Genomic DNA, 20,423 nt, shown 5'->3' with positions numbered 1-20,423 from the left:
CTCCATCGTATTTTAGAAGCTTGCTTGGTAGTTGATCTGCTCCAGCGGCTTTGTTGTGTTTCACGCTCAGCATGGTCTTGCTGAATACCCGCGCGCTTACCGCATCGACCAATTCGGCCTTGATATCTACTTATTCTTTTTGTATCCGACCCACTGTGTACACAATTGAGTTCGTTAGGTGCACGATAGAATTATTGATAAAATTGGAGGAAAGAATAACCACCAGAACAAAAAAAATCTCAGATACCGGTATACAGAGGCAGAAGAGAAGTGTAAAAGTCACAACACTAGGAGTTATGCAATCAACAGGTTCTTGACGGCCAGGATCGATTACCTCCCCCACTAGCACGGCGGTAACCGAACATTCATGCGCAACCATGGTATGGATCTGATTCTGGATGTAGAACAATATAAAGCTGCATGGAGGGGAATTTTCTCCCAACAAACCCTATCGTTAGCTGGCTGATGAGGTTCGTTAATTATCTCGTGTGCTTTCTGCTGCTGCACCGAGAAAAATTTCTACTCAATGACTGAGTTGGCCTTACTCAGAAATCGAGAAATCCTTTGTTTTCTTACTCAGTTTCGGCTAAAAGTGGGACAACCCATTGGCAATGGGTTGTCCCACTTTTAACGGAAACTGAGTAAGAAAACAAAGGATTTTTCGATTTCTGAGTAAGGCCAACTCAGCCTCTGAGTTGAAATTTTTCCCTGTGTGGCCTGGCTGCCTTACAATTGTATTAGTTCACTAGGTATAGGTCGTTAGGTACGAAAGTTGCGCCTCCGCTCGTGAGCTGCCGGCTGAAGTTGAACTGCTTTCAGTTTTTGCTCCCATTTATTCGTCGACCGACCGACCGACCGACAATAATGGCTGGCAACGGAAAAATCTAGAGCTAAATTGGATCGATTCGAAGTCGCTCGAAGTCGTTTGGTCGATACTCGGCAGCTGGTGCTACCCGTCGTCTGTGCGAACAAAATATTGATTCCGATAGAATGCGGGGTTTCACTCCGGCTTCAGCTAAAACAGCACCAATGAGTATTGTTGCAAGCGTTAGCGAGGCAGCGGGGTTGCCTACCATTAGGCGATTCGGTAGAAGCTCGCGGCGACTTTAGGTAAGTAGGTATAAATTTAAATGAATAATTATTTTGAAATATGATTGGCTATTGGCACTTACCATCGGTTGCAAGCAGTAGAAATGTGTAATTCAGCAAAGTCTGGAAATATAGAAAAAAAAAATGTTAAAAATTTCCCGATCAGAAAAGAATAACAAAATTATAACCGGTTGAGTTATTATTTCAAAGAAAATTTCATAACAGAATGTGTTACAGTCGACTGTATAAAATTCGTCGGTTAGGTGTTAAAATAACAAAAATTATAACAATAATTGGCCTATCCATATCACAATTAACAGGTCTTGATATAATTATAACATGCAAAGTGAGATAAAAAAAACAAGAAAGGAACATCATATCATATCACATGTTGTTATAAAGCAGATACAAATATATTGGGTAAAAATTAAGTGGGGCTAAAATTAACTCATTTTTATATAATTCATTTTTAGAGTGAAATTTTATTTTTGGTAAAAAGTTACAGGGATCAAAAAACTTCTCCACATGGTTTACACTATCCGTCATAAGTACGGACTCACAAAAAGTATTGCAACAATTTTGCATCACCCTGACTCACCTCGACATCTCTAAAACCAGAACACTTACAAAAATGCCGTTTTCAGAAAAGTTGTTGTTTTTGGGTTTCTGAATAACTTCGCTGAAGACAGCATTATTGTAAGTCCTCAGGTTTTGGAGATATCGAGGTGAGTCAGGGTGATGCAATATTGTTGCAATACTTTTTGTGAGTCCGTACTTATGACGGGTAGTGTACATAAATCCCACCGATTCGAAACTAGGACGCCTAGAACCTGGACAAGGAACTCGTCGTTTTTATCAGTGAGGCCAAGCAGCACCTAGAGTGAAGAACGATATAAGCTTAAATAGTTCTTCCTATCCAATCCAATCCAAATCCAAATCCAATCGAAATCCAATCGAAATCCAATCGAAATCCAATCGAAATCCAATCCAAATCCAATCCAAATCCAATCCAAATCCAAACCAAATCCAATCCAAATCCAATCCAAATCCAATCCAAATCCAATCCAAATCCAATCCAATCCAATCCAAATCCAATCCAAATCCAATCCAAATCTAAATCCAATCCAAATCCAATCCAAATCCAATCCAAATCCAATCCAAATCCAATCCAAATCCAACCCAAATCCAATCCAAATCCAACCCAAATCCAATCCAAATCCAATCCAAATCCAATCCAAATCCAATCCAAATCCAATCCAAATCCAATCCAAATCCAATCCAAATCCAATCCAAATCCAATCCAAATCCAATCCAAATCCAATCCAAATCCAATCCAAATCCAATCCAAATCCAATCCAAATCCAATCCAAATCCAATCCAAATCCAATCCAAATCCAATCCAAATCCAATCCAAATCCAATCCAAATCCAATCCAAATCCAATCCAAATCCAATCCAAATCCAATCCAAATCCAATCCAAATCCAATCCAAATCCAATCCAAATCCAAATCCAATCCAAATCCAATCCAAATCCAATCCAAATCCAATCCAAATCCAATCCAAATCCAATCCAAATCCAATCCAAATCCAATCCAAATCCAATCCAAATCCAATCCAAATCCAATCCAAATCCAATCCAAATCCAATCCAAATCCAATCCAAATCCAATCCAAATCCAATCCAAATCCAATCCAAATCCAATCCAAATCCAATCCAAATCCAATCCAAATCCAATCCAAATCCAATCCAAATCCAATCCAAATCCAATCCAAATCCAATCCAAATCTAATCCAAATCCAATCCAAATCCAATCCAAATCCAATCCAAATCCAATCCAAATCCAATCCAAATCCAATCCAAATCCAATCCAAATCCAATCCAAATCCAATCCAAATCCAATCCAAATCCAATCCAAATCCAATCCAAATCCAATCCAAATCCAATCCAAATCCAATCCAAATCCAATCCAAATCCAATCCAAATCCAATCCAAATCCAATCCAAATCCAATCCAAATCCAATCCAAATCCAATCCAAATCCAATCCAAATCCAATCCAAATCCAATCCAAATCCAATCCAATCCAAATCCAAATCCAACCCAAATCCAATCCAAACCCAATCCAAATCCAATCCAAATCCAATCCAAATCCAATCCAAATCCAATCCAAATCCAATCCAAATCCAATCCAAATCCAATCCAAATCCAATCCAAATCCAATCCAAATCCAATCCAAATCCAATCCAAATCCAATCCAAATCCAAACCAAATCCAATCCAAATCCAATCCAAATCCAATCCAAATCCAATCCAAATCCAATCCAAATCCAATCCAAATCCAATCCAAATCCAATCCAAATCCAATCCAAATCCAATCCAAATCCAATCCAAATCCAATCCAAATCCAATCCAAATCCAATCCAAATCCAATCCAAATCCAATCCAAATCCAATCCAAATCCAATCCAAATCCAATCCAAATCCAATCCAAATCCAATCCAAATCCAATCCAAATCCAATCCAAATCCAATCCAAATCCAATCCAAATCCAATCCAAATCCAATCCAAATCCAATCCAAATCCAATCCAAATCCAATCCAAATCCAATCCAATCCAAATCCAAATCCAACCCAAATCCAATCCAAATCCAATCCAAATCCAATCCAAATCCAATCCAAATCCAATCCAAATCCAATCCAAATCCAATCCAAATCCAATCCAAATCCAATCCAAATCCAATCCAAATCCAATCCAAATCCAATCCAAATCCAATCCAAATCCAATCCAAATCCAATCCAAATCCAATCCAAATCCAATCCAAAGCCAATCCAAATCCAATCCAAATCCAATCCAAATCCAATCCAAATCCAATCCAAATCCAATCCAAATCCAATCCAAATCCAATCCAAATCCAATCCAAATCCAATCCAAATCCAATCCAAATCCAATCCAAATCCAATCCAAATCCAATCCAAATCCAATCCAAATCCAATCCAAATCCAATCCAAATCCAATCCAAATCCAATCCAAATCCAATCCAAATCCAATCCAAATCCAATCCAAATCCAATCCAAATCCAATCCAAATCCAATCCAAATCCAATCCAAATCCAATCCAAATCCAATCCAAATCCAATCCAAATCCAATCCAATCCAAATCCAATCCAAATCCAATCCAAATCCAATCCAAATCCAATCCAAATCCAATCCAAATCCAATCCAAATCCAATCCAAATCCAATCCAAATCCAATCCAAATCCAATCTAAATCCAATCCAAATCCAATCCAAATCCAATCCAAATCCAATCCAAATCCAATCCAAATCCAATCCAAATCCAATCCAAATCCAATCCAAATCCAATCCAAATCCAATCCAAATCCAATCCAAATCCAATCCAAATCCAATCCAAATCCAATCCAAATCCAATCCAAATCCAATCCAAATCCAATCCAAATCCAATCCAAATCCAATCCAAATCCAATCCAAATCCAATCCAAATCCAATCCAAATCCAATCCAAATCCAATCCAAATCCAATCCAAATCCAATCCAAATCCAATCCAAATCCAATCCAAATCCAATCCAAATCCAATCCAAATCCAATCCAAATCCAATCCAAATCCAATCCAAATCCAATCCAAATCCAATCCAAATCCAATCCAAATCCAATCCAAATCCAATCCAAATCCAATCCAAATCCAATCCAAATCCAATCCAAATCCAATCCAAATCCAATCCAAATCCAATCCAAATCCAATCCAAATCCAATCCAAATCTAATCCAAATCCAATCCAAAACCAATCCAAAACCAATCCAAATCCAATCCAAATCCAATCCAAATCCAATCCAAATCCAATCCAAATCCAATCCAAATCCAATCCAAATCCAATCCAAATCCAATCCAAATCCAATCCAAATCCAATCCAAATCCAATCCAAATCCAATCCAAATCCAATCCAAATCCAATCCAAATCCAATCCAAATCTAATCCAAAACCAATCCAAATCCATTCCAAAGACAATCCATATCTTATCCAAATCCAATCTTTATCCTAATCTAAATTTAATCGTGCTCTTAAACCAATTTACTACATTATCAGCGATTTCGTCATTAACATTATCGTATGAGCACATTATTCAATTAGCAGATCGCTTGTCCTTCTTTTAATTATAGTGCCATAATGAAAATTATATTAATCCTTCCACTGTCATTGATATAGACCCGCCAGCATGCAGTGTTGACTTGGCTTATTACATACATGTGGATTCCATAAACAAGACAAAAAAAAACTGACACGCAAATCATAGCCAATTCATATGCGCCGTAGTGTCTCTCGTCGTTGTTGCATTGCTTGTCGCCATATCAGACCGGTACGGATGGTTTATTCGAGCAAGGGGTCATTGGTTTGAAGAGGAAGAAGAATATCATGTTGATCGTACCAGTGAATGGTGAGTTCGTTCCATCATAATTTATTGTTCTTAGTTTTTTTTAATGTAGAATTATAGAAAACCTCGTGAACCTGTCTATGGTGCATAGCCATGACGTTGCTCAATGACGAGCCTCCACCTTCGATAGCTACTGGGTTTCACCTGCGCGAGCGCGATCGCTCGCTCGCCACCGCCGCCGGTCGCTATGATTAGTTTGAGGGGTATTTATGTCAACCGGAGTATGCGTTTCATAAACTTTTGTAGAGCCGACTTTGAGACAATAGTAACAACCACCCGTCCAGCAGTAGTGGCAGCAACGGTGTGTAGACATTTAGTTAGTTTGGTCACTGGTTTACGATTAGTGGCGTCTACATGCAAGGCATGTCAAGTATCTCATTATAACAACTTGACGCAACTCGATTTGTAGAGGCAAACAAAGAAAAGTTTTGGTCGGCAACATTCAACCGGCCGGCCAGAGCATGCGGTTGACGTTTCCCGCCATCAAACTGAGTGCATGGCAAAGCATATGCTGGTATGACTTATTGTGATATGAGCTGTAATTGTCTAGCAACATAGTTGTGTTTCGTCACACTGAGTTGAGAAATTCTAATTAGTAGGTATGAATATATATTATGTATATTAGAAGATTAGCTTATAATATCATTAATTCATCAAATATTAGGCAAAGAGTGTCTTGGAAAATTCCTCAAAATCATTAAACAAGTTGCCAACAAAGCTCCTGCAAATCGGAAGCTTGCTAGCAAACAATTAGCAATTCATAATCAGCTATCAGAAACGCCCAACGAAAACAAGAAAGCATATAAACACGTTGATGGGCCTGACACTCTACCTCTCGCACACCCCACTGCCTATCCTGTGGCATACAATGCGCTGCTGATGTTGCCGACGAAGACATTGATTGTTCATTAATGCATCGAAGCGCCACTTATAACGCACGGGCCATCACCACCGCCGCCTTAGGCATCAGCATTCAGCAAGTAGGTAGCAGGCAGCAGACACGCTAGAGTAGTCTCGAGAGGAACAACTTGTAGGTTTACGAAGACGGTGTGGCACGGCTCGGCAACTCGCCGAAGACAACGACGACGATGGAACGATTGCTGATGGTTGCTTCTGGTAACTGCTGCTACAACACTATGAACAAATCATTGTGATGGTTATACAGAGCAAAAGCATTTCCCGTGCTTTCATTGTCTGGTGGTTGGCCATTCAACAACGGTTTCGCTATAGTTCTGTGGCGAGCTCCATGGTTAATGACTCCGTGGTGGGCTTTTCGCCTTCGTCCATGGTGTTAACGATAATTGATACATATCAAAGTGGTACAGAATTGCTGTCGTAAAACTTCGTTGGATACAGGAGATTGATAGATGAGGACGCCAATTTGACAAAATAGGTCGACAAATTTCATAAGCGCTATGGGATGAAACCCAAAATTATCCGAGATTTGGACCGCCCAGAGAGCCTTAGTGAACGATTTTTTTTTTAATATTGAAGCGCGGCTCCAAAGTTTCAAAACCCAATTTCATTTTCTTGGATGATTTTTAGGGAAGTGGAACCAATTCAGCAGAGCTCCTATTTTGTGGAACTTTTCTGCTATAACTCAGCCACTTTTGAGCCAATTGACACAATTTTTGGAACGCGGTGAGATACGTAGAGTATCTAACCGTTTAAAAAATTTCAAGTCAATTGGTTTCGAATTGACTGAGTTAAAGCGAAAAGTGCCCAAAATATCGGCCACTGCCCAAGTGGCTCGCTACCCTATCTGAAAATATTAAAAAAATATCGTAAGCTGATGCAAGTTGTCAACAAAATCCCTCTGATAAAACAAAACACATCAAGTTTTTTCTACACAGCAAAGAAATTCTTGTGATATCACATCATTTTCGCTGCACATCAGTCCACTATGGGGCGGCTCCATACAAACAGGTGGCCAAAAATATTTTCGCGTCAATTACATAATGTCTTGCTCCTATTCGAAGAGTTTATGCCTGAAAAGTATGAAAAACATGCTGAATAGGTTGTTTTAGCACAACAGTTTCAAACAGCATGATTTTTTTTTATCTGTATTAACGAGATTTTTAGCCCTAAGGCTAGTTCATCTCGGGACCCACGCTTTTCTTCCCTTCCGAAGGAAGAACTCACATTTTATGAGTTTGTCGAGAGTGGGATTCGATCCCAGGTCCTCGGCGTGATAGTCAAGTGTTCTAACCATCACACCAGGTCCGCTCCAACAGCATGATATTATGAGGGCATTGCATACTTTTAGGCGTTTAAGGATTTCTGTTCCCATTTACAAAATGTATTCCAATTCGTAAAAACACGCTTCACTAAGAGATCCAAGACCAGATTTAGACTGCACTATGATTGATCTACCGAGAACAGCGGCCATGACGACCAAATGTTTCCTCAGAGGTATTTAATGGCCAATAGGGTGATTTTATATAGCAATAGCTCAATCGCCGCTGACAACTTGATTGGAATTGCAGAATAGCAGCTAGTAGCAGCCAAATTTGATTTCAATGTCTCCCAGGGATCCTAAACAAAGACATATAAGTAGTCCCGAAGCGAAACTTTGCGAAACTTTTTTGTATGGAACGGTCGGTATGGAGAAAATTTGATTATTTTAATGTGGTATCATTTAATAGTTTTACAACCAACATTTCTACGTACGATACGTCATTCGGAAGGTTTATAAGCAAGCTTTTAGAAACTACCTACTTAAAAAGTATGACATTTTTCATTTAGAACCGGAAAGATAGATGAATCAAGTAAAATATTGGCATGGATTTGTACAGTGACCCGTTGGTTGTGAGGCATATCTCTTACTTCTCGGCTGTTTCACCGAATGAGAAGATAGATGATAAATATGCTACTGCTTCTAGGTATCTGCTAAAATGGGTTTGTTGACACTTCCCGGTGCTAACCAGGATGAATGTGATAATTGCTGGAAAACGATGTAACCAAGTGAAATTACGTTCAAAAAGGATGCATCACCAGAAATTACGCGCCTGGATATTACAAAATTATTTGTCCAGGAAGTTCCCGAAGGGCCCAAAAAAGGGAGTCCCAAGGGGCTTCAGGGGCGTTTCAGGAAGATTCAAGGTGTTCCGACGGAGTCCTCCTGGAGCCCTTCTGAGACACCCTGGAGCCCCTTGAAACATTCGGGGATTCTCCAAAACGCCCCTGACACCTCATGGTGCCCCTCTGAAACTTCCTGAGACCCACTGAAATGCCCTTGTGATTTCCAGGTACCCCTTTGAAACCCCTTGTGAGCCCCTGATACGCCCCTGAGATCCCCTAAAACGACCCTGAGATCCACTAGAACCCGCTGAGATCCCCTGAAGCGTCCCTGAGACTGCCTGGATCCTCCTGAGAACCTCTGAAGGGCCCTGGAGTTCCGTTGGAATACCCAAGAACCTCTGTAAACCCTCTGAGACCTCCAAGTACCCTTGTGAACCCTTTTTACCTCCTGAAAACCCCCCGGAGATGTCTCTGAAGCAGGATTTAGTAGTTTCAATATCATCCGACATTTCAAGCTCAAATTTAGACAGGCAACTTGAAGTAATCCCAAAATAATTTTCTGCTGTAGTCCTTGGAGAAAATGAATAAATCATTTGGGGAGTTCTTGAAGTAATTCTAGAGCTCTTCCAGAAGTTATTGTTGGAATTCCTTATGCAATTACAACTGAGGTTCCTATACAAATTTCTGCTGTGACTCTTCGAGACATTTCTTCGAAATCTGCTTTTATGGATCCTTCAGGGATTATTACCAGGTGTCCTCCAGAAATTGTTCTCCGTATTTACCTAAAAATTACTGCTGGAAATCTACTTAAGATTCCTTCAGGACATCTTGCTTGGATTCATTTAGAAGGTGGAATATACTCAAAAGTCTTGGTGGGATTGTTCAGGCAATTCCTACTAGAAATTCTCTAGGAATACTTGGAGGACTTCTAAGAGAAATTAGTGGAGAAATCTCAGCTAAAATCGTTTTAGATATCCCAGCAAGAATTCCAGGAGAATTCTTAATAGGAATATCTGAAGTAATCCTAGAAAGAATTTCTGCTAGTGTTCCAAAAGAAATTCCTAAAAGAATCCTTGGAGAAATCACATGAGGAATTTCTGTGGGAGTCCTTGGAAAAATCACAGGACGGTATTGGAGTACTTGGAAAAATCTATGGAACAATCTCAGCATGCATTTCTACCACACAAATTTCTATTATTATTATTATTATTATTACTTTATTACAGAGATATCATCTGGAAATGATTGAGAAATCACAAAAAGAATGCTTGAGAAATTTCTCGAGGAATGACTGAATAAATTCGTAAAAGAATCATCAGAACAATTTCTGGAGCAATCTTTGGAGCAAACCCTCTAGGAATCAAATCAGAAATTTTTAGCAGAATGCAATCAGGATTTACTGGAGGAATTCCAAAAGGATTTCTCAAAAAATTTCTCCAACAAATCCTCTTGGAATTCCTCTAGGAATGCCTGCTACACACTACGAAAAAAAAAACAAAATTACACGTGACGTAAATTAACTGCACAAAACGTAAACAGATTAATGACGTAAATTTACAGGTCTTTTGACTTAATTATACGTCATTCTTGTAAAATTGAGCTCAAGGTGACGTAAACAATTTGGGAATCGTGAGTCATTACGTTTCATATGACGAAAAATCCAGTTTAATGTGACTGAAAATTACGTCACTTGGGCGTTCAAATTTACGTCATATGTGTCGCTTTTATATGTGCGTCCAAAGTGACGCAAATTTACATGAATTTTTCTAAGTGTGTAGGATCCCTCCGAAATTCCTCTTTGAATTCGGCCAGAAATTTCCTCCTGAGGTTCCTCAAGAGATTTCTCTTGAAGTTTTCTCTAGGAATTTCTGCTTGGATTCCGCTGTGTGTTTATTTTACAATTCATCCAGTACTTAATTACATCAGTTTACAAAATAAAACGAAAGTCGTGAACTTCTTAGAACGACCAAAATTTTTGAAGCACAATTAGCAATGATTTCAAAACCATGCTTCACAAAATGTTGAGTAGAACAGTTTTTAAGTTTTAGCTCAATATTGAGTTTTACATCTTTTTAAAATACGGAATTTACTAAAATTCAAATACATGTATTATGCGTTTTGTTCAACCAGTTTTAAATCTTTTTCGATAAATTAAGAGCTATATTCAGTACCATTGGATCATCTCAATGCAGGTTTTGCGTCAGATTGATGAAATTGAAGATACTATTGGCAAGTTTTAGGTACAACCTCCTTAAATTTTAGCAAAATTTCCAAAAATATATTAAGAAAAAAATAATTTAAAAATGAGGGGTCCAGAATCATAGGGGTGTAAGTGACCATTTTGTCGATTTTGAGCTGAGCATATCATGTAATTCTTCAGAGTTCAAGCTTTCAGGAACTTTTTTTAAGATTGTTTCTACGATGATTGGAAAAATTACAATAAATCAGAGAAAATTGGGCTTATTTTGAAGCTTCATACATTTTGTATGAGATGAAAAATTGGTCAAAAACTTCAAACTTCATTTACTCCAAAGTGGGTTTTTGTCACTTACACCCCTTTGCTTCTAACCCCCTCAAATGCTTTCTCATCGTTTATTTGACAGAGCATATGTAGGCGAGTTACAGTAAAAAAATCAACAAAATCAGCAGAAGCATGAGCAAGTGGAGGACGATCTGCGGACCCTACACAGAGTGCGGAACTGGAGGCAAACATCCATGGACCGAGTGGAATGGAGGCGGCTACTATATACAGCAGAGGCCACCCCGGCCTTAGCCTGACCGGTAAGGTAAGTAAATCAGAGCATTGATTACGGAGAATGAGATGTGTGAAATGAGCAACTTTGCTTAAAAATAGAACAAAAATCGTTTTCAAACAATCAACCTTGTATGAAAAGTCTGAATAATTTCCGCTTTACTGTATTTTTTCCCTTCGCGTTTTTAAACTATGTAAGGGCATGATTCTACACCAAAAATGATCATCAGCTTAACGAGTTCAAAAATGCTGTAAACTAGTGTTACTGATGGGTTTCCTTCGGGAATTTCTTCTAACTAAAATAATCTCAAGAGAGCATATTCCAGCAAGATTTGTCAATGGTAAAGTCAGAAGAATTCTTGAATGAATTCTTGCCAAAATTGTTGGTGTTAGCCCAAGAGAAATTCCCGGAGGAGTCCTTAACAAAATCTCTGGAGGAACCACAGGAATCCTTTCTGAAGGAATCCATGGAGTAATACCTAGAGGTGTCTCAATCTGGAGGAATTTCGGAAGGCATTCCAGAAGAATTATCGAGAGAAATATCAGAAGCCATTTTTGGAGAAAGTATTGCGACCCTTAGACAAACTTATGCGGATTTTTTTTTGGAGAAATCGTTCCTACAGGAATCCTAGAAGGCATTTCTGCAGCAATATCAGCAGAAATTTCTAGAGAATCCATTCCAGGCCTTCGTAGAGACATTTCCAAAGAACTCTTTGGATAAATCCTCTTGCAATTCCTTCACAAATGGCTGACGTGATTTGGACGTCATTTTTGTGAAGCAAATTTCCAGTATATTTCTGGCGAACTGGTTTGGTAATTATTATTCCAAGAATTTTGACAAAGTTTTTAGAAAATTCTATTCTGGACTGTCGACTGTTTTATTCAAACACATTCATCTCAGATTCCAAGGATCATGTAAGATCTGGAAAAAAATCCTTGAAAAATCGTGAACCAACTTCCATTGAGGCGGAACTGGATGCATTTATTCATTTTTCAATTCTCGATTTTACAATAAATTTTGGAATATTTGGAATAAAATATTTTCAAATTTAATTTCAGAACACATGTAGGGAAAGGATCAAGGTATCTTCTGATTTTTTCCAGGTGGAAAATATTTTTTGATTTGCAAAAACCATTTTTTGGTAAAATTTCAAGAAAAATAGTTTCTGCCAAAGTTCAAAACTTTTTCCACAATGAAAAAAGTAGGAGATATCTTGATTCTTTCTCTACATGTTTATGAAAATGGCAATTCTGTTATGGATTCCGTCTATTACTTCTTAAGGTGCCATTAGACTGTTTGTCATTATGACAAATATTTGGAGTCCGACATTTATCCAAGGTTGCTATGATTCAGGCTGTGTTGGTCATTTGTTGGGCTTGTTTGGCCAAATATTTGTCACGTCTAATGGGACCTTTACAGATTTTTTTTTGGATATTCCTCGGGAATACCTCCGGCAATCTCTTTGAAATTTTCTTCGATCATTCGTGTGGGAATTTCTAATTTCAGAAGTAATTGTCGATTTCCAAAAGATTGGAGAAGAAATTCTCGAAGGGATTTCGGAGAATATTCTTCTGCATATAAAAAGCCACGCATGATCCATGAAGAATTTCCAAATAATCCATTTTTTTTTGTTTAGAGAGACTTCATCTATTGGGCATTTGTCTCCGATTGATCCATTGATAACTTTTCAATATTTGATCCTACAAACATTGTCGAATGTTCCCTCCGTGTCGTAAAATTTAGCATTAAAAAATTCCAGAATTTTATGAACCACACCATGAAATGGCTGAAACGATCCATTGAATGATTCAAAAAAACATAGAAAATGATGCATAGAAAATAGAAAAATGATCCATAAAAAAAATTTGAAAACGATCACAAAATATTGAAAATGGTCCATAGAAAATTGGAAAATGATCCATAAAATATAAGGAATGATACATAAAATTGAGAAAATGATCCATAAAAATATCAATCCATATCGACTTTTTCGTAAAATTAACCGTTATGTGTCCGACAAACTTTTTCTTTTTTCTACACCGTGTATTTTAAATGGGTGTTGAGTACCCGGGTACCCTGTTGGTCACATAAGGGTTAACACTGTCGGCTTTTGGATCATTTCCTTAATTTTATTGATCATTTACTTATTTTTATGGATTATTTCTAAAATTTTATATATCATTTCTGAAATTTCGTGGATTATTTTCTGTGTTTCATGGATCGTTGTCCTTTTTCTAAGGATTTTTTTCTCATATTTTATGAATCGCTTTTATATTTTTTTGGATCGTTTTCCTTTTTTCTATGGATCATTTTCTGTTTTTTAGGGATCGCTTCCTATTTTTATGGATCATTGTAGGGATCGTTTCAACCACTTCAAGGAGCAGTTTATGAAATTCTGGAAATTTTTCAGTGCTAAATTTTTCGATAAAATGGCTTCCTTCTTCGACAATGTTTCATGGATCCAAATGCTTTATAGTTTCTGGTATTGTAAAGTTATCAATGGATCATTTGATATTTTTTCATGGATCGTTTCATAAGTTTAACGGCGCAAACATTATGCTGCCCAGGGAATGTCCAAACATTGCTTGAGAAATTTGTCCCCTTTCTGCTGAAGTTGCCGAAGTAATGTCCCAACTATTTGCCAAAATAAGACCTAAATTAATTGCGAAAGCATTTCCAGGGCAATATGGCCAACAAATTAAAAAAAAAAAAACAAAAAAAGAAATAATGAACGCTTTACAGTTTTCTAAAGGAGCATTTGGTTTTTTATCAATGTTTATTTTAAAATTAAGCAGTTCTACACTTTTTGAAAATTTGATTGATGTGTACTTTAACTTAATTGATAATTCTACACTCAATTTTTGGCAGAAAAAAGACGAAGAGATTACGGAAGGATTTAAAAATTTGCCAAAGGAGTTACTAACGAAAACTTCAAATTATTTTGAAGAGAAATATCGTATAAATTTCAACGGGAAATGCTTAAAAGATTTTAAAGAAGTTTAAGAAATTTCCAAAATAATTACTGCAGGCATAAACAAAAAAAAATCTGAAATATTTCTCAAAGACTATGCGAAAGAATTGCGCAAGGAATTTCTAAAAAAAATGCATGAAACATTTTCAAAGAAATTGTTGAAGAAATGGTTCAAAACACTTGCCACGTATTTTAGAAAACAAAATCTAGAAGGAGTTTTCCAATGGTATCTCTGAGGAAAAGCTCAACGAATTTTGCTAATTCTCAATGGGATAGCCGTAAAAATACGGAAGGAATTTTCGAAGAAACTGCTGATGGAATTTTAAATGAAATAACCGAAGAAGTTTCCATAGACGAATTTCGCACCAACTCGTCTTCGGGGTTGGCAGCACCCCCTCAGAATATTATGAAATTTTGTAGGTTTCAAGACTTTACCTTTTCAAGCAACTTTGCGTATTTCGTTTTTTTCAAAATTAACCTAGACTAACATTTAAAAAGAGTCAAAGTTCTTTAACCGTTTTTTTTCACAAAAAATAACTCGAATATGATAAGATGTACAAAAAAGTGATGTATGGGTGACATTTAGAGAATTGTCCAAGCTTTTATGAAAAAATATTTTAAAAATTCTAAATACATTTTTACACGCTAAAAAATGTATTTTTAAAATTAAAAGTCAATTTACAGAAAATGCCCACTTTTTTATGTTTTGAATTTTTTTCCCAAGAAAGACAATATAGTTGCCTAACTTTCCTCCATACATCACAAAATGGGCACTTTTAAGGAAAAAAAGTTTTTCTAACAAAAACTTTTTCATGCTAGTTTTTTTAGCGTGTTGCGCATTAGCCGTTTTTTTCACAAAAAAATATAACTCGAATATGATAAGTTGTACAAAAAAGTGATGTATGGGGGACTTTTAGGGAATTGTCCAAGCTTTCAAGAAAACATTTAAAAAATATAAAAAAATGTTTTACACGCTAAAAGATATCTTTTCAACATTAAAAGTCAATTTACAGAAAAAGCCCACTTTTTTATGTTTTGAATTTTTTTTCCCAAGAAAGACAATATAGTTGCCTAACTTTCCTCCATACATCACAAGATGGGCACTTTTAAGGAAAAAAAAATTTTCTAAAAAAACTTTTTCATTTTATTTTTTTTTTGCGTGTTGTGCATTAACTCGTACAGTAATGTATCCAGAATCCTAATGAAAATCCATTCAAACTTAATGGGCTCAACTACTTTTTTAATATCTTAACGTGCTTGACATTGAAAACGTGCTTGATATTGGAAAGGGCTCAAGACAAATTTGCTTTTAGGGTTTTATATCAATCAAAACGCTTGTGTATTGATGAAATATGTACATATGTATATGTGTATTCAATTATTTTCTTTTCTACAATATATACATCCTTCTTTTATACATTCTATTGTAACGTTTTTTGAATATTAGATCTTTAGTCTATCTGAAACAAAGTAAACTTTTTTGGATTATCTTTTGAATTCGAAAACTTCTTCGCTTCAATTTGATTTTCAGAAATTGGCACAAATGAATGAAATTTTTGTGTACCAGGTATTGTTTTTACGTGACTGTATGTGTATAGTTCTTCAAGTTCATCCGTCATTTTTGCATATTGTTCATTTGAAATAAAGCAGAAATTCAATTATGTTATATGTATATCTGACTGTTTAACTGCCCAGTCATACAGTTCTCGAGGAGTTGTGATTGTGTTTCCATAATCTCGAGCAAGACTTGCTCGTTTTGCCATTCGCTTGAGAGTACCTCCAACAGCGTCACATGGACCTTTGCCATGTGAAGTTGCGAAGAAGTGCCATTCTGCTTCCAATCCATAATTGGACCGAAAACTGCACAAACTGGCAAAATTTTTTTTGTTCTTATAATGAGCTGCTGCTCCATCTGACATGAAAGTAAGTTTTGAGAAATCAATCGATTGTTTAATGAAATCCAGCAGTTTTGATATAAATAACTGAACTGCTGTTGTATCGTGTGTAAGTACTTCAGATATTATTATAAAGCTCAAGTTTTCCAACTTATTTTCTTTTCTGTAGTACACTTCAAAGGGGTGAATGGTAGCTTGAGAATTATTCCAATGGTAACCTTGAGCTGAATTTTGAATGATAAATGAATAATTTTCTGAAAAGTCACAAATTGTTAATACTTCACCCTGTTTAGCAGATTCTTTTTTATCCCGCAAAAATGAGGATTGTTCTTTATAAATGAAATCATGAGTTATAAGCTTATCAACTTTTTCTACAAAATACGGAACAAACTCGTCTATAGTCTTAGTAATAGTTTCCAAATTGCATCGATCAGTGGTTAGCCATTGTTGAAATAAAACCGATTCTTTATCATTCGCTTCTAATAATGATGTTAGTTCACTGGTTCTAGGCACATAATAATACAATTTCAGCAAACAGAATGCTGTTTTAAGCATTCAGATATCAAAACAAGCTGAGAAACAGGTTCTATTCCAGTTGGGATGTAACGCCAAGAAAAAGAAGGCACCCAATCAAACAAAGTTGTAATGCCCATTGAGTGTTATTAAATGGGTATAAGGATTCTTGATACATCCTGTACGAGTTAATGCGCAACACGCTAAAAAAATAACATGAAAAAGTTTTTGTTAGAAAAACTTTTTTTCCTTAAAAGTGCCCATCTTGTGATGTATGGAGGAAAGTTAGGCAACAATATTGACTTTCTTGGAAAAAAATTTTAAAACATAAAAAAGTGGGCATTTTCTGTAAATTGACTTTTAATTTTTAAAATATATTTTTTAGCGTGTAAAAATGTATTTAGAATTTTTAAAATATTTTTTCATGAAAGCTTGGACAATTCTCTAAAAGTCTCCCATACAACACTTTTCTATAGGTCTTGTCATTTTTGAGCTACATCGATTTTAATTTTTTTTTCGAAAAAAAGTTAGGCCCTCTTCAAATGTTACTCTTGAAAATTTTCGAAAATTTAAGTATGCAAAGTTGCTTATAAAAACCTAGTCTTTATGCCCACCAAGTTTCATTCGATTCTGAGAGGGTGTTGCCAACCACTGGTCGAGTTGGCGCGAAATTCGTCCATAGCAATAACTAAAAAAGTAACCAATAGAATTTTAAATAACCTTAACAAGTTGCCGAAGACATTCCCAAAGAAATTTCTTCAACTAAATTTCAGTAAAAAAAAATCGGAAATATTTTGGAATTAATGAGACATGAGTGATTCCCAAAATAAATTTTCAAGGAAATAGTTGAAGGAACTCATTGAATCAGTGAAGAAAAAAATCACGAAGACTTTGTCATATTGTGATTTATCAACCGTATTCTATTTGTAACTTAATCACTTTATGGCTATATCGGTCTTTTTCTACTCAGAGTATAAGGGAGTAGAGATCAAAGTGGATAATGAAATGTTAGATATGATAGCATTCGCTTCCTTATACTCTGAGTAGAAAAATACCGATATAGCCCTAAAATGATGAAGACTTTGTCTTAAGAATTCTTTTAGGTATTACGCAGCATTGCTGAACATGAACATAAAACAAAAAAGCTGAAGCAATTTCCGAAGGACTTATTGAAGAAATTTTGAAATGCCAACTGATTTCCCAATGGAATTAGTTGAGAATTATTCAAATAAATTGCCCATGAATTTGCAAAGGAATTCACAAACGAATATTGGCTGCAGGAATTGCATAAGCAATTTTCAAACAAATTATTGATAAAACTCCCAAAGGAATTGCTGGACATTTTAAAATGTAGGGGAGACTGGGGAGACTTGATCCATGGCGAGACTTGTTCCCCCATATTTTCTCGGAAGCAAAAACAATTTTCTTCTAGCATATTTTTTCCAAAACTACGTCTGGGCAGACGACAATGTTTTGGCTACAAGTGATTTTGATTGTGCAATGCATTATTTTTTAATGACTGATGGTTAATTTTCAGTCCTTCAGAAATCTTTTGGGCGATTCCGAAAATCTCAATAACTTTGTGAAAGTTTAACCAAATCGTGTCAACATTTCACAGCACATAGTATAAATAAAACTCACTCAAACGTATTTATCCAAATAAGGCTGTTATACAAATATTTTAAATAATGCAGCTTAGTATATACAACAGTGACATGGGGAGACTTGATCCCTCGAGGATTACACGCAAATTATTCATGTGAAAAATAAAATTCTGTTTGGAAGCCTCTATTTACTCGGATTTCTAGTATATTCAATGATAAAACGGGTCAGATAATTATTATTTTATTACACACCATAAAAAGGGGGATCAAGTCTTCCCATTTTCAAAATACGGCATATCCTTAACGCTTCAATGAAATCTTACAAATTCTTACAATATCGTCAAAAATACAAGACAACTTGAAAAGAAAATTAATAGGAAGCTTCTGGAGTCATTTTCCCTTTAAATGAAGCATGTGCTCAAAAGGGGATCAATTGGGTTGTTTAGTGAATTAAAAATTGCCATTTTCTTCAGCCTAATCGAAAGAGCTAATTTTTCTGAGTATAAGGTGATTTTATTGCGTCCCGATTCATTGGTTTTGATGATTAAATAAACAAAAAAGTTTTAATTTCCGTGGTTAGAATGACAGTTCAATCGATAAAGTGACAGTTCACCCCGAACAAAAAAATTGCGCCATACAAACTTCAATTGCATTTTAAAAATAGTTCCCGGGCACCAAAAATGAGGAAAATTTGGGTTTGGACTAATTTTTGGACGGAGATTCCGATTATGCAATAATCTGGATACCCCTAAAGAACCCAATTGTGAACCATTTTTGAAAAATACATCATAAGACATGCCTCCACAAAAACACAGTTTTGAAATCTTTAACCCTCTAATACCCAATCCCGCCTTTAGACGGGGTGTAGTTTGAGTATTTTTGTAATTTTTGTTTCGAGGAAAATCATTTTTTTTATATTTTTGGCTGATATTTAGGACTGTTCTGTATATCTCAAAATGATTATTGGTGTGTTTTAAAGCGTATTTACATTTTCAAAAAATCATTGAAAAATTGATGTTTTAGTCACCTTTTAGAAGTCGTTGTTTATTTTGTATTGAATCGCTACAATTAACATATTTTAAATTTTTCCTAAATCATTCTATCCTTGTTTAATAGTTTAAGGGAATCGAATACACTCTAAAATTATTTTCCTTAAAATAACCCGGAAAATAAAATTTTCTGTGAAAAAAATTTAAAATAATAATATTTCAACAATAATCATAAAATCTCAAAATGTTTTCATCTCAAAAAATCCGTTCCCCAAATTGGCTTCCAGGAAAAATATAAAAGTGTGGGGATGTTCAAAAATAAAAATTAGAAAAATCAAAAACTGAAATCCACAAAATCGAGAATTAAAAAGAATCATCTTCTAAAACATGTTTAAATCGATTTTAGATGACGAAAAATGATATTTAGATCAATATCAAAAATTTGGGTATTAGAGGGTTAACAAAAATTTGAAGTCCTTCTGTTGTGTACGAAAAACGGGTCTAGTTTTGTGTTTTTCTTAAAGTTACAGGCAAATTAAGAAAAGGGGATCAAGCCTACCCACCGAGTCTCCTCTATATGTTTGTTTGAAATAAAGCGAAATGCAGTATTTTGCGATTATTTCTGGATTATTACAAACTACAAGTCGCTGTGCATATCATCGAAGACAGCTTGGAAAGAATTTGCACTTTAGTGTTCTAGGATGGTGTATCAACGAACCAGAAGAACTTAATTTACTAGATCAAGCCAAACAAAGATATGGTATTCCCTGGTCATTATTTAGAAGCAACCATCTAATATGTTATCTTAAAAACCATAAAAATCATACATATCACTAAATGATGTACTGTAGGTGAGTGTTGATATGTTTTTAATTGAGTTTGCAATGTTTCAAAAATTATTTCGAGATTACCTTTTTTGTATTTTTTTTTTCTTAAAAAAGCGGTATTCAATGTTATTTTGAGGTAATAACAATCATTAGATCAAATCAAAATGATTATGAATAGTGTATAAAAACAATGTTAATGCATATTGTTGATCTGGATGATTTAGACAGCTTCTTCCGAAGAGAATCTGCGATTTTAAAGATTTAATGCAAGTCATGGTATTTTCTGAAGATTTTGAAGACTAAACAAACATCTTCAACTAT

General features: G+C 35.7%; 1 protein-coding gene across 2 annotated transcripts in view; it reads right to left on the bottom strand.

Annotated features, from left to right (window-relative positions):
• The window catches only part of LOC109412930 (Ig-like and fibronectin type-III domain-containing protein 1), a 692,650-nt gene that overhangs the window by 235,523 nt on the left and 436,704 nt on the right, over positions 1 to 20,423 (bottom strand). For both annotated transcript variants that reach the window (XM_062861347.1, XM_062861348.1), the window contains one exon: positions 1,173 to 1,212. In XM_062861347.1, the coding sequence (XP_062717331.1) occupies positions 1,173 to 1,212 (40 nt within the window). The remainder of the gene's footprint in view (positions 1 to 1,172; positions 1,213 to 20,423) is intronic.

Source organism: Aedes albopictus, chromosome 3 (genome assembly GCF_035046485.1).
Source record: "Aedes albopictus strain Foshan chromosome 3, AalbF5, whole genome shotgun sequence".
NCBI classification, from domain to species: Eukaryota; Metazoa; Arthropoda; class Insecta; order Diptera; family Culicidae; genus Aedes; species Aedes albopictus.
The sequence above is the reverse complement of the archived record's forward strand: the minus strand, read 5'-3'. Positions and strand labels throughout refer to the sequence as shown.